The following is a 25,929-nucleotide window of genomic DNA, read 5'->3' on the forward strand; positions in this document are numbered from 1 at the left end:
GGTGACCAAAAAAACAGCGATTTTGCAGTTTTAAATTCTTTATTTTTCACGTGAGACGCTCCATACATCACACCCACACTACGACATGCTATGTTGTGGGTTGCACTGATAAATGGCGCCCGATCTTATCTGCTTTTGGAACACTGAACATTTTGCATCGCCATATTCTGAGAGCCAGAACTGTTTTAGTTTTTCTCCACCGGAGCTGTGTGAGGGCTTATTTGTTGCGGGACAATCTGTAGTTTTCATTGGTACCATTTTGGGGTATCAGAAATTTTTTTGATCACGTTTTATTCAATTTTTTGGCAAGCAAGGTGACCAAAAACCATAAATTCTGACAATGTTTTTTATTCGTTTTTTTTATGGCCTTCACCCTGGGCTATAAATGACCATTATACTTTATTCTGCGGGTCGATACGATTACAGCGATACCAGATGTATGTAATTTTTTTATGTTTTGCAGCGTTTGTGCAATAAAATCACTTATTTATAAAATAAATAATTTTTTGTGTCACCATATTCTGAGAGCCATAACGTTTTTATTTTTCAGTCAAAAAAGCGCTGTAAGGGCTTGTTTTTTGCGGGACGGGATGTAGTTTGTATTGGTACCATTTTGGCGTACATGCGACTTTTTGATCACTTTTTATTGTATATTTTGGGAGGGTTGGTAACCAAAAAATTGTGATTCGGGCACTGTTTTTCGTTTATTTTTTTCGCGGTGTTCACCGTGCGGGAAAAATAATATTACAGTTTTATAGTTGGGGTCGTTACGAACGCGGCGATACCAAATATGTGTACTTTTTTTAACGTGTTAATTTTTTTCCTATAATAAAAGACTTATTATAGGAAAAAAAGCATTCTTTGTTTATGTCACTTATAACTTTTATTTTTACACTTTTTAAAAACATTTTTATTATCTTTTTTTTACTTTTTTTACTTGTCCCACTAGGGGACACTTAGACCTGCAGCTCTGATCGCTGCTGGAACACATTACACTACTACACGTAGTGTAATGTGTTCTAACTGTCATTGTGACGTAACTGTCACACTGACAGGAAGCATCGGAGGACAGGCCGGAGGCTGATCCTCCGAGGCTTCCGTACATGGCAACCCGGAGGTCATTCTCTGGCCTCTGGTTGCCATGATAAGGATCGCCAGCCCCCGCAAATACATGTGGGGGGCTGCCGATCCGCTGTAAACCTCTTCGATGTGGTGATCGCAATCGACCACTGCATCGAAGGGGTTAATTGCCGATTTCAGCGGCGACAGGCCGCTGATCGGCAACGGGGAGAGCAGGGCTGACACCCTGCACAGTTAACCGCCGCTGCGGTGTAGCGCCGCGCGGCGGTTAACTGTTAAAGCGCGGACGTAACTGCACGCCCAGGTGCGCGAAGTTACTGCTCACCTGGACGTACAGTTACGCCAAGGTGCGGGAAGGGGTTAAACATTATTTTATCTGCACTATGGTGGAGCTGTGCATTTTTTCTCTTTCTCCCCTATAGATTATCAGTGGCTGCCTTCCCCATCTAGTGAACGCTCTTTGTCAGCACAAGTGCAGTTTCCCTGCCCACTGCAGCCCGTTGGAAAGGCTGAGCATGAAATTAGAGGAAGATTTTGGGAACTCTGGGGGATTTGATTCAGCATACTGCGGTAAGATGGTAACAGGGAGAGCTCGAGTGGTAGTCTGCAGAGCATTGTTGCGATGACCTCTCGCTCTATGCCCATCCTCAGTACACACATTTGCTAAAAGAAAGAGCAGGAGCGTAGGGGACCAGACTGAGACCAAAAAAGTTAAAATATGTAAAGTAGCTGAAAATTATATTGAACATCTTAGAAATTCATGGACATTAGGATTTGATAAATAAGATTGGTGTGCAAGCCCCTTTGAGACGTTTTCTACAGATTCCAAGTGCCTTACATTGTGGATGGAGCTGTACAAAGCCTCTATATCCAGGCTGGCCAGATTTGTGTCTTTATCAAATGCGATTCCATCCAATTTATTGAACACATCCATCAAGTCCCTAATATATGTTGGTAGGGAGATAAAATGTCTTCATATTTTATCTACAGAAATGCTCACATTTTAAATGAGTATCTATACCAGAGATAATCGGTCCCCCTCTCATAGCATACTTTTTTGTGGACTTTTAGTATACTGTAAAATGTAGGTATGGTATTCTCTCTACCCAGCATAAATTCCTTTTCTTTTTTTGTCTATCAACCTCTGTCTTTGGCCCTGCTCTAGAATTCTCATTAGGTGATCTTCAATTTTTTTTCCATGGAATCTCTCTCTAAGGCTATGTTCACACGGGGTATTTTGCCGAGTTTTTTGACTCGGAAACCGCGTCGCAAAACTCGGCAAAAACGGCCCGAGAACGCCTCCCATTGATTTCAATGGGAGGCGTCGGCGTCTTTTTCCCGCGAGCAGTAAAACTACCTCGCGGGAAAAAGAAGCAACATGCCCTATCTTCGGGCGCTTCCGCCTCTGACCTCCCATTGACTTCAATGGGAGGCAGAGAAAGCGTATTTCACGCTGTTTTATGCCCGCGGCGCTCAATGGCCGCGGGCGAAAAACGGCGCGAAAATCGGCGTGCAGGGAGAGGAATATCTGCCTCAAAGTTCCAAACGGAATTTTGAGGCAGATATTCCTCCCCCAAAATACTCCGTGTGAACATAGCCTAAGGATTTGTATCTCTCTTTATCAGATAGGATACAGAGGCACATATTTTATCAGTCCTCAAACCATTACCACAATGTTCCCACCCTTGTCAGATGGCTTGATAATGATAGAATCATCCCAGTGTAATTTTAGAAGGGCCAATAATTCTTAGAAAACATTGTGGTGTGGTCCCCTTTAATCTATAATGTTGAGTAGATCTCTTGTACATATCCTTTAAAGTCATGACCTTAAAGTCCTTTAAGATCGTGTTATTAAAGGATAACCCCACTTAAAATGCTTCTCTAATCCTATCCCTTGACATATGAATAGAGGACCAAGGGAGAATAAAGGGAAAAATATTTCCTATATTTTTAACCCCTTCCCGTCGTAAACAACTTTCAGATTTTAATTTTCGTTTTTTCCTCCCCACTTTCCAAAAGCCATAACGTCTTTATTTTTCAGTCGATATAGTACTGAGGGCTTGATTTTTGCGGGACAAGTTGTAGTTGTGAAGGATGATTTATTTGCTTATATTCTCTGTATGAAATTACATTGTGAATTATCAAGCAGGATGCCGAATTACTAAGATATGTAATATGTGAAAGTGATGATAATGTTTAAATGATTTAGTTTCGTGCAGCAGCCATCTTGTCTGGAGTTCCCATCTTGGTTTTATTGTAGTGAATAGAAAAGTCATTGTTCCTTTAATACAAGTAATGTTGATTTCGTATGTTTTATCTTTGACCTTGGTTCCCATGCGAAGATGGACAGGGAGTGAGATGGGAGGATGGCAAGTATGCGTGAGGGAAGGTCTCCCCCATCTCCACGAGAATATTCTGTCCAAGAGAGAGATAAGACACTTGTAAACATAATGTGTGAAGAATTATAATGATGTATTTTATTGTATGCTTTTTACTGAATAACAAATATTGTTACATTGTCTCTGATTGGTTTACCTCAAGCCTACACCCCTTCTGAATTTCAGTTTAACAGTTTGAGTTTGGTAATAAATCCTTCAGAGGAGCATTTTGAACATTTCAGCGTGTCTGTGTGTTTTCTTCTCCTCTCTCGATATATATCGGTGAAATATCCTAATTAGGATTCTGACTAATGGAGTCTGGCCTTGAGAGTCTGTTGGGACTCGTATAAATTTCAGTCTAATATATTTTGAGCGATGGATTTCCACGACATAGTTTTTTGTAGCACCATTTATTTTGCCATGTAATGTACTAGGAAACGGGAAAAAAATTATTTGTGGGGTACAAAATGAAAAAAACAGCGATTCCTCCATGGTTTTTTGCGCGCCGTTTTACGGAATTCACTGTGCAATTAAAACAACATGTTAACTTTATTCTGTGGATCAATACGATTATGGCGATACCAAATATATATATGGTTTTTTCCATTTTTTACTACTTTTACAAGTAAAAACCTAAGTGTAAAAAAGAAAATTTATTTTGTATCGCCAAATTCCGAGAGCCATAAGTTTGTTATTTTTCCGTCGATTAAGTGGTATGAGGGCTTATTTTTTGCAGAATAAGCTGTAGTTTTTAATAATATCATTTTGGTGTACATGTGATGGTTTGATCACTTTTTATTCCATTTTTTGTCGGGGATTAGGTGACCAAAAAATAGAGATTCTGGCGTTTTTATATATATTTTTTTTTTTACGGCGTTCACCGTGCGGGTTAAATAATGATATATTGTAATAGTTCAGACTTTTACGGACGCGCCGATACCAATTACACTACCGTTCAAAAGTTTAGGGTCACTTAGAAATTTCCTTATTTTTTTCTTATTCAAAATTTTTATTGAGTTTCAGAACACAAAATTACAAAAAACATAGTGGAGGGAAGGCCTCCACACCTTAAATAAAAACAACAAACAAGGTCAGTGGACCAAAGCAAAAACAAACAAAAAAAAAGAAAATCAATAATGTGCATCACATCTCAATATAAAAGACAATAGTCAGTATACAACAGTAGCATGAATAATCCTAGATGCATAACATCAGGAGGTACAGTTAGGCCACTTAATTCAAACAGAGAAGGAGAGGCACATTACCCTAGACAGGGGAAGAGAAAGTATAGAAAAAGGCCCCAAGAGAGGGAGGGATAGGAGGGAGGGGAGAGGACAAGGGGATCCTGGACTCCAGTTCCGGGGTATTATGAGTGAAAAACAGCAGCGAGCAAGAGCCGTAGTACACTTAACAGGGGCATAGGCCGACTCAGGTTACAGCCGTGAGGTAGGAAGGAGAAGAAAGAAACACTATCCAAGGAGACCATGTAGACGTGTATTTAACCACAGCTGCCGGGGAGTGAGCCACCAGGTGTTCCATTCGCTGTATCAAGGCAACTTCCCGAAACCACTCATCTAATGTTGGGGGTATTGCCGTTTTCCACCTGCGCGGGATCACTGACTTTGCCGCCTGAAGGATATGTCTAGTTAGGGAGCTTTTATAAACGTGTATTGGCATCGGCAACATGAATAAAAGAGCTTCTTCCGGAGAGTTGGGGACAGAGACTTCAGTAACCTCCAATATCAATTTAAGGCCTCATTTACACGAATGTAATATACGCGCGTGCGACGCGCGTGCTTTGCACGCATGTCGTACGCACCTATATTAGTCAATGGGGCAGTTTAGACGATGCGTGAATTGCGCTCAGCGCGTGTGCGCAGAAAAAAACTCACGACATGTTCTATAATCGTGCGTTTTTCGCGCACTCACGCACCCATTGAAGTCAATGGGTGCGTGAAAACCACGCATGCCGCACGGAAGCACTTCCGTGCGAACTGCGTGATTCGCGCAAGAGCTGTCAAACTCCTGAATGTAAACAGAAAAGCACCACGTGCTTTTCTGTTTACAAACATCCAAACGGAGTGTCAAATTCGAGATGAGCGCACCGAACTTCACCGGGTTCGGCCAAACTCGTTTTGACCGAAACCGGTAAAAAATGTTCGGGTACGCGACGTCAGGAGACAGTCACTGTCCACGGTGCTGAAAGCGTTAAACTGGTTCAGCACCATGGACAGTGACTTCCGCTCCGAAAATCCATGAACCTGTAAAAAAAAAAAGACGTTCTGACTTACCGATAACTCCGGTCCGACCTCCCGGGATGACAGTTAAGTCCAAGTGACAGCTGCAGCCAATCACAGGCCAAGCACAGGCTGCAGCCAATCACAGGCTGCAGCGGTCTCATGGACTGCGGCGTCATCCTGGGAGGTGGGGCCGGATGACAAGAGTGGGACGCGTCACCAAGGCAACGGCCGGGAGCCCGGACTGGGGGAAGCAGGAAGTTCTTGGTAAGTATGAAAGTCTTTTTTTATTCACAGGTTGGTGTATATTGTGTTCGGCATTCACTGTCGAGGGTGCTGAAAGAGTTACTGCCGATCAGTTAGCTCTTTCAGCACCTTGGACAGTGACGGGCGTCGACTAGCCTCATCTCTATGATGGCGGCTGCGCGAAAATCACGCAGCCGCGCATCATACACGGATGACACACGGACCTGCCAAGTGCCTTTTGCGCGCGCAAAACGCAGCGTTTTTTGCGCGCGCAAAACGCACACGCTCGTGTAAATCAGGCCTAAGTACCGCATCCCAAAAACTCCTCAACAAGGGGCAGCTCCACCAAACATGAGACATGGAACCTCCCACAGCACCACAATGCCAACAATTGTCAGGCACAGACGGATACCATTTATGAAGCGCAGCCGGGACCCGGTACAATCTAGAGACAATTTTGTAACTAGTTTCCTGGGCCCTAATGGTTATAGAGGCTTTTTGTGAGAGGGAGAAACACCGCTTCCATTGTGCATCAGTAAATGTAGTATGTAATTCTCTCTCCCAGGCCCCGCAGAAGGAGGGGAGTTGTTGGGAACGCTGTGAAAGGAGTAATTTATATATTGTGGATATGGTATGGGTAGGGGGCTGGGCGGAGACACATAGGCGCTCAAAGTCAGTCAACAACCGGTGAAGATGTGCGCGTCGGTTAACTGCTCCATAAAAATGTTTTAACTGGGCATATTCATATATACGGCGAGTGGAGGGCACGACATCGGGGCAGATGGAGGTTAGAGGGAGAAGAGAGGAAGCGGAGAGGACCTGGGCAAAATACATGGGGCCGGTGGACGGCCTGCCTAGGAAGGAGCGACCAACCTTACCAGCAGGAAAGGCTGGATTATCTGTGATAGGAGTTAAAGGACCCAGGGGGTCTACAAGCGTACTTCCAGGCCCTAAGGACCTCAACGCCAGGAGGGTATGGTAAACAACAAAGGAGGCTTGAGTCGGTCTGTTCCCGGACAGGGTCCACGGCAGGGATGATAGGGTACTGGGACATAGTTGTTGAGCCAAACTGACCCATAGTTTTGATTCACGGTTATGAAAAAAATCTAAAACACGTGCGTGAGTTGATGCCAGATAGTAAAGCCGACAATCCGGCAGACCAACCCCACCCATACCCCTGGAACGAGTCAGAAGAGCCCGGCTCAGACGTGGACGACCAGTCGGCCAAATGAAGGAGCCGAAGCATCGCTCAAGCTGCAACCAATAGGAGGATGGGATAGAGATGGGGATCGTCTGCAGGAGATAAAGTAAGCGGGGGAGGAGGAGGGACATCTTAATAATATTGATACGGCCAAAGCAGGAAAATTCAGTCTTATGCCAGGAATTAAGATCAGTGCGAAACTTGGTCAGTAGGGGGATAAAATTATTTGTAAACAATTGTGTAAGGTCACCACTTATACGGGCACCCAAATATGTAATACCTCTGGAGGGCCAGGAAAAAGGGAAATTACTTTGGAGAAGCGATACTAACGGGCCCAGGAGAGAAACATTTAGCGCTTCAGACTTAGAGAAATTGATTTTGAAATTAGACCATGTTCCAAAACGGGACAACTCGGACATCAATGAAGGAAGAGAGACATGAGGGTCTGTGAGATAGACCAATAGGTCATCAGCAAATGCAGAGCACTTGTATTCCATCCGTCCAATGTTAATACCCTTAATATCCGTGTTGCTCCGAATGGAGGCCATGAGGTGTTCCATAACCAGAACATACAACAGGGGGGATAGGGGACAGCCCTGTCGTGTGCCATTGTAAATAGGGAAAGGTGCCGAGAGGGAGCCATTTATTTTTATTTGGGCCATAATTTTTGCCAGGAGAGAGGGTCCTATTCCCACATGCCGAAGGGTCTGGTAAAGGGCAGGCCACGATATTCTGTCAAACGCCTTTTCAGCATCTAGGGACAGGATCATGAGCGGGATATGGTTAGTCTGGGCGTGGTGAATGATATCGAAAGTTTTAAGGGTGTTGTCACGGGCCTCCCGACCAGGCACAAACCCCACCTGGTCCGGGTGGATTAGATCAGGCTGGTAGTTATTCAGTCTATTGGCGAGCAATTTGGCGTAAATATTTAGGTCTACATTGAGCAAGGAGATGGGACGATAACTGGAGCAGAGTTGAAGATCTTTACCCGGCTTAGGGATAACCGCGACATGAGCCAAGGTGGAGCTAGGAGGAAACATTGCCTCCGGGGAGACAGAGTTAAAAGCTGGCAGTAAAAGCGGTAGCAACCGGTCCGCCAACACCTTGTAAAACTTGGCAGTGTAGCCATCCGGGCCAGGACTCTTTCTCCCAGGAAGATCGGTTATAGCCGCGAGGAGCTCCGAGGAAGTGAAGTCCGTATCAAGTTCCTCAGCTATCTCCCTAGACAACGGTGTGAAGGGAGAGGAGAAAGAATCCCGGTCCGGCGGATGGGAGGGGGCGGGGGGTGGGAGGGTCAAGGTTGTAAAGATCAGAGAAAAAGCTATGGAAGCAATCCGCTATTTCTGGGGTCGTGTGAACAACCTGGCCAGAAGGAGCTTTAGTATTTGGGATGTGTGACTGGGCAATTCTAGTTTTTAAAGCTCTGGCCAACATACGTCCGCTCTTATTGACAAACTCGTAGAATTTACTGCGACAAACTTAGAGAGCGCGCTGCTGGGCAGAGTCCAACAGCCGTCTGGCGTCCTGTCGGGCAACCTGTAACTCCCGTAAAATCGGACAGCGCACGTTTGTGAGCCAGTTCAAGAGCGCTAATTTTTTGTAGAGCAATTTTAAGGGAGTGGGCCCTTTCTCTTTTAAGGCGCGCCCCGTGTTTTATGAGGACCCCCCTGAGAACACATTTAAGGGCTTCCCAACGAACCAAGGGGGACGTGTCATCCTGGGCATGATCAAGTGTGAAATGCTCCACTGTTTGAAGCAAATCAGCATGGCACACCCCATCCAGGAGCAGGGACTCATTCAGTCTCCAAGTCCAGGGGCCTTTAGTGATGAAGGGGAGATGTAAGGTACAATATACCGGGGCATGGTCAGACCACAGGATACTGCCAATGGACGTAGAGGCTACCCAGGGGAGAGCATGTTGCTGAAGGAAAATGTAATCCAAGGGACTGTATGTGCCATGCGGATGGGAGTAAAAACTATAATCCTTATCAGTGGGATGTTGAATGCGCCATGCATCACAAAGTTGAAGCTGTAGGAGAGCACGCCTCACCCGCCTAATAGCACCGTATGCAACACTAGAGCGACCAGTAGAATTATCCACCGTCGGATCCAAAGTAAGGTTAAAGTCTCCACACAGCACCACAGTCCCCCGGAGCACCGGAAGGGCGGCTTTTATAAGTTGGAGAATGAAGGGCACCTGACCCTCTTGTGGAGAGCTATGGCAACTCCACACGATCTGGAAAGGGGATTATTACGGAAATGCCACGTAGTGTAGTGTTTGTGCTTGATAGTAGGGGTATGTCCCCCCTTAAAATGTGTTTCCTGGAAGCATGCAATGTGTACCTTACGCTTGTGTAGATGGTGTAAGATTTGCGCCCGCTTTTCAGGAACATTCAGCCCCTTCACATTGAAGGAGGCAATAGTAAGGTCAGCCATGGAAGCAGACTAAACGGCTCGCTGAGGTATGCCGGCTAACGCACGAAGGATCGGAGTCCAGGATCGCCAGGAGGGAAGCAGAGGAGGGAAACAAGCTAGGAGTAAAAAACATAGCATTAGAGAAAAACACAGACATAAAGTCAAACAAAAAAGGCAGTAAGAAAACAACTGCCGCACAAGCTAAGTGCACAATTGCGGAAGACCAAAAATTCGGTCCAAAACCTACAGGGGGAAGGTGACAACTACGCATAAGAGTTATCCGCACTCCCCAGCGTACAATAATATAAGTATTAACAGCTTAACATCATTTGCACACTTTAAATAACGAGAGAGGAAGACATTGGAAGGCATCTGAAGGTAATACTCAGAACGACAAGCAATCTTGAAATCAGACAGCAAGTAAGTAAGTAAAAGGAGGAATTCCAGGAGCGGGCAATCCGGGTCATCACGCCGAAAGGGCGGTCTCCATGGGTGGAGTAGGGTCACGTTCTTGTCGGCGTCTAGATCGTCTGTGGGGTCCAGGTGGAGGGCGACCCTCCGCCACAGATAGAGGCCCAGAGAGCGGGCGTCTCCCCCGCGATCCTCCGCCAGCAGAGGATAACAACGAGGGCCACTCCGGTAATGCAACATGAGGAAGGTTCAAGTCCCGCAAGAAACCAGGCAAGTCGGTCGGGGATCGCACAGTATAGGTACGGCCATCCTGTCTGACCATCAGGGCAAACGGGAAGCCTCACCTGTAGATGATGTCCCGGTTTCGGAGTACCTCCAGCAGGGGTTTGAGAGCAGCTCTTTGCGCCAGCGTGTGTCGAGATAAATCCGGCAAAATACGTAACTGCGTGCCTTGGTGGAGAATGATGGGCTGCCGTCGGATTTTTTGCAGGATAGAGTCCTTGATTGCATAAAAATGGATTCGGCAGATGACATCCCTCGGCCGAGGATCATCGACACTTACAGGGCGGAGAGCTCTATGTGCCCGGTCGATCTCTATATGAGTATTCGGCGGACGGCCTAGTAAAGTATTGAAGATGGTGGAGAGAGTCGAAAACAGATCAGACGCAGGAATAGATTCGGGCAATCCTCGAACACGTAGGTTGTTCCTCCTATTACGGTTTTCAATATCATCGAGGTGATGCTGCAAAGTGAACAACTGAGCTGAGTGCTGCTGGATAGTAGATTGGATATCTGCAATAGTGGCATTATCAGCAACCCGATCCTGCGTAAGAGTGTCCACCCTCGTAGAAAGTGAGGAAAGTTCAGCACGAAACTGTGTAAACTCCAGCTTGCATTCTTCTACGATCTGTCTGGCAAAGGAAGTCATATCAGCCCTAGTAGGCAACAATTGAACAAGCCGGCGGATATCTGAAAGAGTCGCCAGCCGATTTTCACACATAGATCCAGACGACGGGTCAGTAAAACTTAATCCACTGCTGGCTGGTGTGTCCACTTCAGGCGAAGGAAGTGGGTGCAATTGAGGACCTTGGCCACTGGCATGTAGTGCAGGCATAGTCCCGGGGTGCTGGGGAGATCCCATAGGGAGGGTCGAGGTTATGGTTGTTGGGGCACTGGGGAAGCTGTGCCATGAGGATCCAGAGGACCAAGAGGGAGAGGCCCCCACCAGCACAGGGTCCCTGGGTGGGAGGGAGAGAACTGGAGCTATCAGTCCCTTAGGGTGTGAAGTGAGCTGGGTGATGGGAGGCTCAGGGCCTCGGTACTTACTGTGCCTCCTAGATAGATCCTCCAACTGCAGAACTGCAGGCAGGGCAGGTGTGGTGTCTCTCACTCCAGGGGATGCCAAAGTGGATGGTAGTAGGCCGCAGTCGGGACCCGGAAGGAGAGGGCCCGCAGGCCATGAGAGCAGTGACGGAGAAGGGTGGCGTCCCAGCATGTGCAGGCCCGCCGGAGAACGCCGGCAGCCATCTTAAGAGGCCACGTGGTCTGGTGACAGGAGAACGGCGGCCGCCGCTAAGGGAGCCCCCGATGCCTCCCAGCTAGACCGGGGATCTGGTGCCTCTGGGTCCGATACCTCTTGCGCTGGCACTCTTTCTTCCGGAGCAACTGAAAGGAGGGCCGTGCTCTCCAGAGCAGGCCCGCATCCGCACGCCGCATGGTCCCGGCGGCCATCTTGGAGAATGGCAGGCGCGGTCGGCCGGGCCGCAGGATCCACCGCAGCCCGGGAAGAAGACAGAGGGTCGGAGGCCTCCAGGATCTACACCGTAGAGGGTGAGTGAGCGTGTCCTGATGTTATCTCTGGCAGCCCTGAGCACTGGTCCGTTGGAGATGGAGAGGTCGGGAGGCCATCTTGACCCCCGGCCTCGGCCCATGTCGCGGCCCGCAGCTGCATCTGGGGTTGTCGCCCGAAATAATCCCCGATATCGCGCTGGGGCGATGAGGGGCATGTGGGGGCTGCTGCCTTTGTTTTTTTGGAGGTCTTCCCCATAACTGGGAGCGGATGTCAGCCGATTAATGAAACGCTAGGAGAGGAGCTGGAGAGAGCACGTCTTCACTCTCCCATAGCTGGCCACGCCCCTCGAAATTTCCTTATTTTTGAAAGAAAAGCACAGTTTTTTTCAATGAAGATAACATTAAATTAATCAGAAATATACTCTATACATTGTTAATGTGCTAAATGACTATTCTAGCTGCAAACGTCTGGTTTTTAGTGCAATATCTACATAGGTGTATAGAGGCCCATTTCCAGCAACCATCACTCCAGTGTTCTAATGGTACATTGTGTCTGCTAACTGTGTTAGAAGGTTAATGGATGATTAGAAAACACTTGAAAACCCTTGTGCAATTATGTTAGCACCGCTGTAAACATTTTTGCTGTTTAGAGGAGCTATAAAACTGACCTGCCTTTGAGCTAGTTGAGAATCTGGAGCATTACATTTGTGGGTTCGATTAAACTCTCAAAATGGCTATAAAAACAGAGCTTTCATGTGAAACTCGACAGTCTATTCTTGTTCTTAGAAATTAAGGTTATTCCATGAGAGAAATTGCCAAGAAACTGAAGATTTCCTACAACGGTGTGTACTACTCCCTTTAGAGGACAGCACAAACAGGCTCTAACCAGAGTAGAAAGAGAAGTGGGAGGCCCCGCTGCACAACTGGGCAACAAGACAAGTACATTAGAGTCTCTAGTTTGAGAAATAGACGCCTCACAGGTCTTCAACTGGCAGATTCATTAAATAGTACCCGCAAAACACCAGTGTCAATGTCTACAGTGAAGAGGCGACTCCGGGATGCTGGCCTTCAGGGCAGAGTGGCAAAGAAAAAGCCATATCTGAGACTGGCTAATAAAAGGAAAAGATTAATATGGGCAAAAGCACACAGACATTGAATCGAAGTTTGAGGTGTTTGGATCACAGAGAAGAACATTTGTGAGACGCAGAACAACTGAAAAGATGCTGGAAGAGTGCCTGACGCCGTCTGTCAACCATGGTGGAGGTAATGTGATGGTCTGGGGTTGCTTTGGTGCTGGTAAAGTGGGAGATTTGTACAAGGTAAAAGGGATTTTGAATAATCACTCCATTTTGCAACGCCATGCCATACCCTGTACACAGCGCTTGATTGGAGCCAATTTCATCCTACAACAGGACAATGACCCAAAGCACACCTCCAAATTATGCAAGAACTATTTAGGGAAGAAGCAGGCAGCTGGTATTCTATCTGTAATGGAGTGGCCAGCGCAGTCACCAGATCCGGAGGCAGGGCTTAATAGGTGTACAAAGATGGTGGACCTGGAGGACTTCATTAGGCCCCCAGGCAGCCATAGCAACCATCGCCCCACCCCGCAATTGCGTTGCGGGGGGCGCGATGAGCTGTTAGAGGGGGCCGCCCCCCCTGTTTCTAACGATTTAAAGAGGCTCTGTCACCACATTATAAGTGGCCTATATTGTACATGATGTGATCGGCGCTGTAATGTAGATTACAGCAGTGTTTTTTTATTTAAAAAAACGATCACTTTTGACGGAGTTATGACCTATATTAGCTTTATGCTAATGAGTTTCTCAATGGACAACTGGGCGTGTTTTACTATATGGCCAAGTGGGCGTTGTACAGAGGAGTGTATGACGCTGACAAATCAGCGTCATACACTTCTCTCCATTCATTTACACTGCACTAGCGATATAGCTATATCGCTATGTGCAGCCACATAAACACACACTAACATTACTGCAGTGTCATGACAATGAATATACATGACCTCCAGCCAGGACGGGATGTGTATTTGGAATCCTGACCACTTCTCTGAACTTCTCTGTGATTTACAGCGCAGCAGACGTAGTCTCGTGAGATTACGCTGTAAACTGTCATTTACAGCGAGATCTCGCTGTGCTGTAAATCACAGAGAAGTTCAGAGAAATGGTCAGGATTCTGAATACACATCCCGTCCCGGCTGGAGGTAATGTATATTCATTGTGTTATTGTGTGTTTATGTGGCTGCACATAGCGATATAGATATATCGCTAATGCAGTGTAAATGAATGGCGAGAAGTGTAAGACGCTGATTGGTCACTGATTGGTCAGCGTCATACACTCCTCTGTACAATGCCCACTTGGCCATATAGTAAAACACGCCCAGTTGTCCATTGAGAAACTCATTAGCATAAAGCTAATAAAGGTCATAACTCCGTCAAAAATGATCGTTTTTCGAAATAAAAAACACTGCTGTAATCTATATTACAGCGCCGATCACATCATGTACAATATAGGCCACTTATAATGTGGTAGGGACATGACCCTAAAGCAAGTAATGTACTCCAAAGATAAAAGTACAAAAAATCTTTATTAAATATAGTAACAATAACAAATAATGAGAAAAGAGATCTGATACAATAAACACGGAGATATATACAACAGGGTCAGATGAAAAAGACCAGAACCAACAGAATCAACCGTCCACTAAAGACCTAACACACGCTCAGTTATAGGTAAGTAGTTAGTAAACCCGGGGGTATGGGGAGGTTAATCCCATACATAGTGCCAAGTAATCAGCTAGATGAACAACGTGTAAAGTATGTCAGTATGCGTAGCCTACACAGTATATGGTGCATGTGACAGTACGTGCGCAATCTATACAAAATAGTAGATAGTACGTGACAAGTTTAAACTGGAAAACATATGCAAGTAGTTTGAAGGCTCAAATAGCCAAGAGAAGTATGACTAGCTGAAATAGCACAATACTGTGGAGGCTACAAAGGGCTGAAAAAACCTGTGCACATACCCAGAGACATGATGAGGAGCGTGGAGGATCAAATGAAGTGGATGGGTGAATGAGCGCCTCGACGCGCGTTTCGCCCTGTGACCGGCTTCGTCAGGAGGCTACATACAGTAAAAATCTAGGGGTTTAAATAGTGAAGAGACAGAGTTAGGCTCACCTGCGGTGAGTGAAAATCGGCGCTCCACACGCCCACAGGGCGGCGCATGCATCACGGGACGCGCCGCGCGTCATGTGACAGGTGCCACGTGATGTAAACACCACCATGGCAACCCTAGACGCTGAGCGGCACTCCCGGATACATGCCCCGCCGAGGGTGCGCGACCGAGCGTCTGTCCAGACACCGCAGGAGAGACAACCCACGATAGCAAGAAAAGGAAGTTTATATAGCGAAGGGGCCAACTAACTATATATGCATACAATTGAAATGAATATATACAATAGTGAAGTAACAGCAGTTTATACAAATGACATTAAAAATACATATATTAAAAGATACATGCAACAAATAAATTAGAAAGCAAAGATAGATAAATAGTGAAAAGTGAAACGTGCAAATGAAGAATAAATAATAGAATAAAGTAAATGAAAATATATATAATGATGAATAATACAAATAAATATAAATAATAAAGATAAAAAAGTGGAAAGTGAAAATGTATACGCCAACAATAATAGTGATTAAAGTAATAAATGATTTACTATATAAGCATGAAGACATTGCCAAAAACAAGGCAATGAAGATAAAGTGCCGTGTACAAAAATAAATAAAAAATAATAAAAAATAAAAAATAAAAAATAATAATAATAAATAATAAATAAAATAAAAATAGCTATAGTCAACAAAAGAAATAAAAATATATATATGTGCAATGTAAGATATAATGAATAAGGTGTATATAAATAGATACATATGTATATAAATATAAATGAAATAGCATAAACAAATATTCTGCAGAGATGTGAAGAAATAAATACATATACAAATAATATGAAGAGCACAGTATATAGTACTAATGAATCGTAACTACCACAAATATACCCAACCATACCAAATATCATGATAGTAAGTATACTCGAGACATAATACTGTGCAGTATAGTATAAGTATATACACACAGAACTCCAATACTTTTTTGCCAAGAAAATATTAGTAATGATACAAAAGTATAAAAATATGTAAAGATATATATACACAAATCATACTATATGAATATCGTACAGAATTATATATATATATGTGTATGTCTTCTATACTCCAAATTTTCAATTGCAGCCAGGCGAAGTCTTCACCAATGAGAGGACCCATTCGCTATACCCGTACGCTAAAAGAAATAAACTGTAACAGAAAAATAGAATGAAAAACAAGAAAGAAACCCTAGACAAAATAAAATTCACGCATGGTTAAAAAGTTTACAAAAAAGGCCTGAAACTAGTGGCTTCGTTTAAACCAAGTGGGGCTATAGTATTTAATAACGTGATCCACTTCATTTCTTTCTTTAGCAAAGCCAAACGTACATCACCACCTCTGCAGCCCAAGGAGACCCTATCAATGCCGCGCACCTCAAAACCCCTAGGATTACTAGAGTGAAATTCACGGAAGTGTCGTGCAACAGGCTGGAGTTTATCCACGTCTAAAACATTGGAGGCCGACTTAATTTTGCAGACATGTTCCAGTATCCTCACCTTCAGTTGCCTAGTGGTCATACCTATATAGATAAGACCACAGGGACAAGTGGCAAAATACACCACAGCTACTGTACTGCACGTGATGTGGTAGACGATTTTATATTCCTTCCCTCTATCAGAGCTGTAGAAGTTAGAGGTACGTGGAACATATCTGCAAGCGGAGCATTTGCCGCAATTATATGACCCCCAGGGGGGACCCTTACTCCCAAATGGATTAGGGGAGGCGCTGGGAATGTAATGACTAGCTGTTAAGAGATCCTTCAAATTTTTAGATCGCCTCCAAGTAATGGAGGGATAATTGGGTAAAACCCCTGCTAAATCACGATCGGTGAGAAGTACCCGCCAGTGCTTTTGCAGGATATCACGGATCTTAATCCAATGGGGATTAAACGTGGTAATAAATCTGACACTCTGATCCATTTTATGTTTCTTGGGCTTACTTACCAGGAGTTCATCACGAGTCGAGTTTTTAGCTCTGAGATAGCCTCTCTTAATGACCCTCTGACTGTACCCACGACTCTGAAATCTTGCCGTCAGATCCAAAGCTTGACGCTCGAAGTTGCTATCATTAGAGCAGATACGCTTTGCCCTCAAAAACTGGCCCACAGGAATAGATGTTGTAACCTTCGGATAGTGGGCAGATGTAGCATGGAGGAGGGCATTAGTGGAGGTTTTTTTCCTAAAAATATCGGTAGAAATAAAACCGCTGTCATCTCTACAGATACAAATATCCAGGAAATCAACACGAGTTTGACTATACTGCCACGTGAGTTTGATATTAATGTCATTCCTGTTTAGGGAACTAAGAAACGATTCCAAGTTAGACGTGGAGCCCTGCCAGATGAATAGAATATCATCTATATACCTCGACCACAGGAGCACTGAACCATGACCCGGAGTCTGCAGCACAATGTCTCTCTCCCACAGCCCCAGGAACAAGTTGGCATATGAGGGTGCACAAGTGGCCCCCATTGCTGTTCCTTGGAGCTGTAGGAAGAGGCGATCCTTGAATACAAAGAAATTATGTGTTAATGCAAAGTCAAGGAGACATAAAATAAACTCTACAAGATCCGGGTCATGATTAGTCATCTGTAAAAAATATCTAGATGCTCGGATCCCGTGGTCGTGGCATATAGATGTATACAGGGACTCCACGTAACCAAAAGCATATCATGCTCAAGGTGCAACCCGTCGAGTCGTTGTAACATATCTGTGGTATCCCTAATGTATGACGGTAAGGTCTCCACACATTTCTGCAGATAAAAATCCACAAATCTGCAGATGTTTTCACACAAGCCGCCAATCCCTGATACTATCGGACGACCAGGGGGGCAGGTGACATTTTTGTGCACTTTAGGCAATAAATAGAATGTGGGCTTAATAGGAAAATCCACAGACAGGCCCTCCCTCAATTTGGAATGGATAATATTAGCATCAACGCCCCTTTGTAATAGGCTATCGAGTTCTCCTTTGAAAGCTAACGTTGGATCCGATGGGAGCCTGCGATAGCAATGACTCATGTTAAGTTGGCGAAAAGCCTCACATTCATACATCTGTGCCGGCCATAATACAACATTACCCCCCTTGTCAGCTGGTTTGATAATCACATCTCTGAGTTTTCTGAGCTCAAGAATAGCTTGCCTTTCCTTATAATTAAGATTACGAGGTGTATCGACATCAGAGATAGTTTCAAGATCTTTTTTAACCAATTTGAAAAAAATGTCCACTGAAGGGCACAGCGCAAGAGGGGGGAAATATTGAGAACGGCGGCACAGATGCATGGGGAGTCTGGGGTCAGTTTTGACCTCCTGTTCTTCTAGTAGTGAAAGGAGGGCATCAAATGCCTGTTGCTCTACCGGGGAGCACATGGGTACACTATGATCCCTTCTACCAAAGTGCTTTTTACAAAGTAATTTTCTAGAGAAAAGAGCCAAGTCTTTAATAGTAGTAAAAAGATCAAATTTGCCCGTGGGAGAGAAAGACAGACCCCTTTGCAGCACATTAATTTGGGAGGACGACAGAGTGTGGGAAGAAAGGTTAATTACCTTCAGAGCCTCCTGTTTCTCTTGTCCCTGTTGAACACTCCTCTGGTCTTTCTTTTGATTGATGGTGTTCTGGAATTGAACAGGGGGTCTCCATCTCCTGCGGCCTGAGGTTTGTCTAAAAAACCGCCACATTCCTCTTCAGATATAAGGGAAGTGGAAGAGACAGAACGGGACAGGGACCGGGCTCTATCCCTCTTAAAATGCCAACGGTAGATCTTATTAGACTGAAAGTCACCTAGATCACGCTGGAATTTTCTAATTTTGAGATCTTGTATTTCTCTTTCCCACTTAGTAAGCTCCTCCTCCAATGCTTTATCGAAAATACCAAGCTCCTCTGTACTAAGGGATTGATGAATCTTATCCTTGAGAGGATCGATTTCCTTTTCCAAAGAATCAAGGGTTCTGCGATCTGCCCCAATGAGCAACTCAATGAGCGTGCGTGAACATTTAGTTAGGGAATCCTCCCATTTAGTAACAAACGAAGGATCTTCTGTGTCCAAAGTGGGGAACACCTGCAGACGTAAACCACGGGGTATGATATCCTTCTGCAAATAATTCTCTAAGGCTGCCTTGTTCCACCAGACCTTAGTGCGTTTTTTTAAAAGATCACGTATTTTAAGTTTCAGGCCCTTAATGTTACTACTTTCTGTGGTCACTGTTGAATTCTCTCCGAATATAGTACCAAGTTGTGTAATCCAATCCTTATCTCTTTTCCTGAAATCCATATATCCTGAGGTATTTTCTGTAAACACAGACAAGAATAGTCAAACAACCTAAACAACAACCTCACACCAAGAGTGGCGTGTACTGGGGTCCCTTTTAATGTATAGACCTAAAAACGAACCGAAGAAGGGACATGACCCTAAAGCAAGTAATGTACTCCAAAGATAAAAGTACAAAAAATCTTTATTAAATATAGTAACAATAACAAATAATGAGAAAAGAGATCTGATACAATAAACACGGAGATATATACAACAGGGTCAGATGAAAAAGACCAGAACCAACAGAATCAACCGTCCACTAAAGACCTAACACACGCTCAGTTATAGGTAAGTAGTTAGTAAACCCGGGGGTATGGGGAGGTTAATCCCATACATAGTGCCAAGTAATCAGCTAGATGAACAACGTGTAAAGTATGTCAGTATGCGTAGCCTACACAGTATATGGTGCATGTGACAGTACGTGCGCAATCTATACAAAATAGTAGATAGTACGTGACAAGTTTAAACTGGAAAACATATGCAAGTAGTTTGAAGGCTCAAATAGCCAAGAGAAGTATGACTAGCTGAAATAGCACAATACTGTGGAGGCTACAAAGGGCTGAAAAAACCTGTGCACATACCCAGAGACATGATGAGGAGCGTGGAGGATCAAATGAAGTGGATGGGTGAATGAGCGCCTCGACGCGCGTTTCGCCCTGTGACCGGCTTCGTCAGGAGGTACATACAGTAAAAATCTAGGGGTTTAAATAGTGAAGAGACAGAGTTAGGCTCACCTGCGGTGAGTGAAAATCGGCGCTCCACACGCCCACAGGGCGGCGCATGCATCACGGGACGCGCCGCGCGTCATGTGACAGGTGCCACGTGATGTAAACACCACCATGGCAACCCTAGACGCTGAGCGGCACTCCCGGATACATGCCCCGCCGAGGGTGCGCGACCGAGCGTCTGTCCAGACACCGCAGGAGAGACAACCCACGATAGCAAGAAAAGGAAGTTTATATAGCGAAGGGGCCAACTAACTATATATGCATACAATTGAAATGAATATATACAATAGTGAAGTAACAGCAGTTTATACAAATGACATTAAAAATACATATATTAAAAGATACATGCAACAAATAAATTAGAAAGCAAAGATAGATAAATAGTGAAAAGTGAAACGTGCAAATGAAGAATAAATAATAGAATAAAGTAAATGAAAATATATATAATGATGAATAATACAAATAAATATAAATAATAAAGATAAAAAAGTGGAAAGTGAAAATGTATACGCCAACAATAATAGTGATTAAAGTAATAAATGATTTACTATATAAGCATGAAGACATTGCCAAAAACAAGGCAATGAAGATAAAGTGCCGTGTACAAAAATAAATAAAAAATAATAAAACATAAAAAATAAAAAATAATAATAATAAATAATAAATAAAATAAAAATAGCTATAGTCAACAAAAGAAATAAAAATATATATATATGTGCAATGTAAGATATAATGAATAAGGTGTATATAAATAGATACATATGTATATAAATATAAATGAAATAGCATAAACAAATATTCTGCAGAGATGTGAAGAAATAAATACATATACAAATAATATGAAGAGCACAGTATATAGTACTAATGAATCGTAACTACCACAAATATACCCTCCTCCATGCTACATCTGCCCACTATCCGAAGGTTACAACATCTATTCCTGTGGGCCAGTTTTTGAGGGCAAAGCGTATCTGCTCTAATGATAGCAACTTCGAGCGTCAAGCTTTGGATCTGACGGCAAGATTTCAGAGTCGTGGGTACAGTCAGAGGGTCATTAAGAGAGGCTATCTCAGAGCTAAAAACTCGACTCGTGATGAACTCCTGGTAAGTAAGCCCAAGAAACATAAAATGGATCAGAGTGTCAGATTTATTACCACGTTTAATCCCCATTGGATTAAGATCCGTGATATCCTGCAAAAGCACTGGCGGGTACTTCTCACCGATCGTGATTTAGCAGGGGTTTTACCCAATTATCCCTCCATTACTTGGAGGCGATCTAAAAATTTGAAGGATCTCTTAACAGCTAGTCATTACATTCCCAGCGCCTCCCCTAATCCATTTGGGAGTAAGGGTCCCCCCTGGGGGTCATATAATTGCGGCAAATGCTCCGCTTGCAGATATGTTCCACGTACCTCTAACTTCTACAGCTCTGATAGAGGGAAGGAATATAAAATCGTCTACCACATCACGTGCAGTACAGTAGCTGTGGTGTATTTTGCCACTTGTCCCTGTGGTCTTATCTATATAGGTATGACCACTAGGCAACTGAAGGTGAGGATACTGGAACATGTCTGCAAAATTAAGTCGGCCTCCAATGTTTTAGACGTGGATAAACTCCAGCCTGTTGCACGACACTTCCGTGAATTTCACTCTAGTAATCCTAGGGGTTTTGAGGTGCGCGGCATTGATAGGGTCTCCTTGGGCTGCAGAGGTGGTGATGTACGTTTGGCTTTGCTAAAGAAAGAAATGAAGTGGATCACGTTATTAAATACTATAGCCCCACTTGGTTTAAACGAAGCCACTAGTTTCAGGCCTTTTTTGTAAACTTTTTAACCATGCGTGAATTTTATTTTGTCTAGGGTTTCTTTCTTGTTTTTCATTCTATTTTTCTGTTACAGTTTATTTCTTTTAGCGTACGGGTATAGCGAATGGGTCCTCTCATTGGTGAAGACTTCGCCTGGCTGCAATTGAAAATTTGGAGTATAGAAGACATACACATATATATATATAATTCTGTACGATATTCATATAGTATGATTTGTGTATATATATCTTTACATATTTTTATACTTTTGTATCATTACTAATATTTTCTTGGCAAAAAAGTATTGGAGTTCTGTGTGTATATACTTATACTATACTGCACAGTATTATGTCTCGAGTATACTTACTATCATGATATTTGGTATGGTTGGGTATATTTGTGGTAGTTACGATTCATTAGTACTATATACTGTGCTCTTCATATTATTTGTATATGTATTTATTTCTTCACATCTCTGCAGAATATTTGTTTATGCTATTTCATTTATATTTATATACATATGTATCTATTTATATACACCTTATTCATTATATCTTACATTGCACATATATATATTTTTATTTCTTTTGTTGACTATAGCTATTTTTATTTTATTTATTATTTATTATTATTATTTTTTATTTTTTATTTTTTATTATTTTTTATTTATTTTTGTACACGGCACTTTATCTTCATTGCCTTGTTTTTGGCAATGTCTTCATGCTTATATAGTAAATCATTTATTACTTTAATCACTATTATTGTTGGCGTATACATTTTCACTTTCCACTTTTTTATCTTTATTATTTATATTTATTTGTATTATTCATCATTATATATATTTTCATTTACTTTATTCTATTATTTATTCTTCATTTGCACGTTTCACTTTTCACTATTTATCTATCTTTGCTTTCTAATTTATTTGTTGCATGTATCTTTTAATATATGTATTTTTAATGTCATTTGTATAAACTGCTGTTACTTCACTATTGTATATATTCATTTCAATTGTATGCATATATAGTTAGTTGGCCCCTTCGCTATATAAACTTCCTTTTCTTGCTATCGTGGGTTGTCTCTCCTGCGGTGTCTGGACAGACGCTCGGTCGCGCACCCTCGGCGGGGCATGTATCCGGGAGTGCCGCTCAGCGTCTAGGGTTGCCATGGTGGTGTTTACATCACGTGGCACCTGTCACATGACGCGCGGCGTGTCCCGTGATGCATGCGCCGCCCTGTGGGCGTGTGGAGCGCCGATTTTCACTCACCGCAGGTGAGCCTAACTCTGTCTCTTCACTATTTAAACCCCTAGATTTTTACTGTATGTAGCCTCATGACGAAGCCGGTCACAGGGCGAAACGCGCGTCGAGGCGCTCATTCACCCATCCACTTCATTTGATCCTCCACGCTCCTCATCATGTCTCTGGGTATGTGCACAGGTTTTTTCAGCCCTTTGTAGCCTCCACAGTATTGTGCTATTTCAGCTAGTCATACTTCTCTTGGCTATTTGAGCCTTCAAACTACTTGCATATGTTTTCCAGTTTAAACTTGTCACGTACTATCTACTATTTTGTATAGATTGCGCACGTACTGTCACATGCACCATATACTGTGTAGGCTACGCATACTGACATACTTTACACGTTGTTCATCTAGCTGATTACTTGGCACTATGTATGGGATTAACCTCCCCATACCCCCGGGTTTACTAACTACTTACCTATAACTGAGCGTGTGTTAGGTCTTTAGTGGACGGTTGATTCTGTTGGTTCTGGTCTTTTTCATCTGACCCTGTTGTATATATCTCCGTGTTTATTGTATCAGATCTCTTTTCTCATTATTTGTTATTGTTACTATATTTAATAAAGATTTTTTGTACTTTTATCTTTGGAGTACATTACTTGCTTTAGGGTCATGTCCCTTCTTCGGTTCGTTTTTAGGTCTATACATTAAAAGGGACCCCAGTACACGCCACTCTTGGTGTGAGGTTGTTGTTTAGGTTGTTTCACTTATAATGTGGTGACAGAGCCTCTTTAAATGCTGCGGTCGCTGTTGACCGCAGCATTTAACGAGTTAAACGAGCGGGATCACGCTCGAGCGTGATCCCGCTCGTTACTCTGAAATGTTGGCTGTAACATACAGCCGACACCGGCATCGTATAGAGCGGGTTCACTCCGTGAGCCCACTCCATACTTCCCCTACCCAGCTATGACGTAACTGTATGTCATATGTTGGGAAGGGGTTAATATTCATGGTATATTCGGCTCAAGTCACACCTCCATTTATAATGAACACCATTGACTTAGTATCGGGTCCTTGGAGTTTCTTCGAGGGTGTCTGTCATTTTTATGGGAAGAACAGAGCTCCTTGCAACACTATTCTTCTTATTAAGTCTGACAGAATTTGAGGTGGAGACTGTCTAGAAAATTATTTCCAGTGCACACAGTTTCTGTAGTCTCAACAATTAATTGCACATTTCTAGACCCACTAAAATCCAAAGTAGAAAACAGGATAATATTCTTATAAAACTGCGAATCATTGAAATGTTAAACCTTTAAATAAATAAGAAAACGAATGTCCTTTTTCTCCCAATCTTCTACATTTTGGCTAGGGACTGACTATGGGATTGGACTGTCCTAAAGGAGGCATGGAACAGCTTGTCTTATCTCCTGTCTCATTCAGAACAGTGGTGAATGGATACCTCCTAGGACACACAGATTTCACAGAATGTGAGATAAAAAAAGAAAACTATGATATTTCTAGTAATTTTTAAATGTAGTATTACTTTAAAGTGGAAAGGTTTTAAGATCTATTATCTACATCCCCCTGTTAAACATGTTATTTCTTGTGCATTATAGAAGCCTTATGAGTGTAAACTCACCAGGGCAGGTATGAGGGATAAGGCATCCTGCTGCAACATCACCTGTAGTGTTTGGGGAGAACTTTTCAGAAATAACAGTGACTGAGCACTGCGGAAGACACTCTGTAATACAAAGTGCTGTTGAAAGACCAACCAGTCCTCCTCCAATTACTGCAACTTTTACCTTCGGCACTGGCCTGTGGGGAAACATTTTGTATTAGCTCCATTTTTAAAAAAGCAGATGCATAAATTACATGGTGTACAGAATAAACAGAAAGGCCCTGTTCACACTGAGGTTTTTGCAGGCAGAAAGAATCTGCCTCAGAATTCCTTCAGGAATTTTGAGGCAGATTTTGAACTGACTGCACGTATTCTTTCGCTGCGTTTTTCGCCTGTGGCTATTAAACCTAATGCAGGGAAGGCGGTCCCAAAACAAGGTGAAAAACGCACAGAAAGGGGCGCCCTGATTTTTTCTGCCTCCCATTTATTTCAAGGTGTCAACCGTGGCAAGAAAGGAAATGCCGCTCTTCTTTTTGACAAAAACCAACCGAGAAAAAAACGCCACTGCCTCCCAATGAAATCAACGGGGGGCAATTTCGCCCACTTTTTTATTCCGACACTGTTTTCGCGTCAAAATCAACACCAGAAAATTCTGTATGTACTGACCCAAAAAGTGATGGATAGATGGAATAGAACTATTGTGTGCGCCAAAATTTAAGACGTTTGGCTGGCGGCTTATCTCCCTTAAGAACAAAGTGTAACTTTTTTGCTTTATTTGTTTTTTTTTTTAATAGTAAAGCATTTTGTAATGGGAAAAAGTGGGTTTTTCATTCTTTTTCACATTTTTTAAATTAACTTTATTAAACTTCTTTTTTTTACTAGTCAAACTAGGGGACTTTATTATAAAAGTGAACGGATGATCGCATATTACACTGCAATACTTCTGTATTGCTGTGTATTACTGCCTGTCCGTGTAAAACGGACAGGCATCTGCTAGGTCATGCCAGAGGCATGACCTAGCAGGCATTCACTACAGGCAGACCTGGGGGCCTTTATTAAGCCCCCGCCTGCCATTGGAGACACAGACACTCGGCGATCTTATCGCCGGGTGTCGGTGGGAGAGAGAGGGAGCTCCCTCCCTCTCTCCAAAACCACTCAGATGCAGAGCTCGCTATTGAGCACTGCATCTGAGGGGTTAAACGGGTGAGATCGATACTGATATCGATCTCACACGTTCGAGCAG

General features: G+C 43.4%; 1 protein-coding gene across 3 annotated transcripts in view; it reads right to left on the reverse strand.

The window, feature by feature from the left end:
• The window catches only part of DDO (D-aspartate oxidase), a 75,106-nt gene that overhangs the window by 28,139 nt on the left and 21,038 nt on the right, over positions 1-25,929 (reverse strand). For 2 of the 3 annotated variants that reach the window (XM_075864226.1, XM_075864225.1), the window contains exon 2: positions 24,708-24,883. The exons of the other annotated variant lie outside the window; for it this stretch is intronic. In XM_075864226.1, the coding sequence (XP_075720341.1) occupies positions 24,708-24,883 (176 nt within the window). The remainder of the gene's footprint in view (positions 1-24,707; positions 24,884-25,929) is intronic. 3 annotated transcript variants of the gene reach the window in all.

Source organism: Rhinoderma darwinii, chromosome 4 (genome assembly GCF_050947455.1).
Source record: "Rhinoderma darwinii isolate aRhiDar2 chromosome 4, aRhiDar2.hap1, whole genome shotgun sequence".
Classification (NCBI taxonomy): Eukaryota; Metazoa; Chordata; class Amphibia; order Anura; family Rhinodermatidae; genus Rhinoderma; species Rhinoderma darwinii.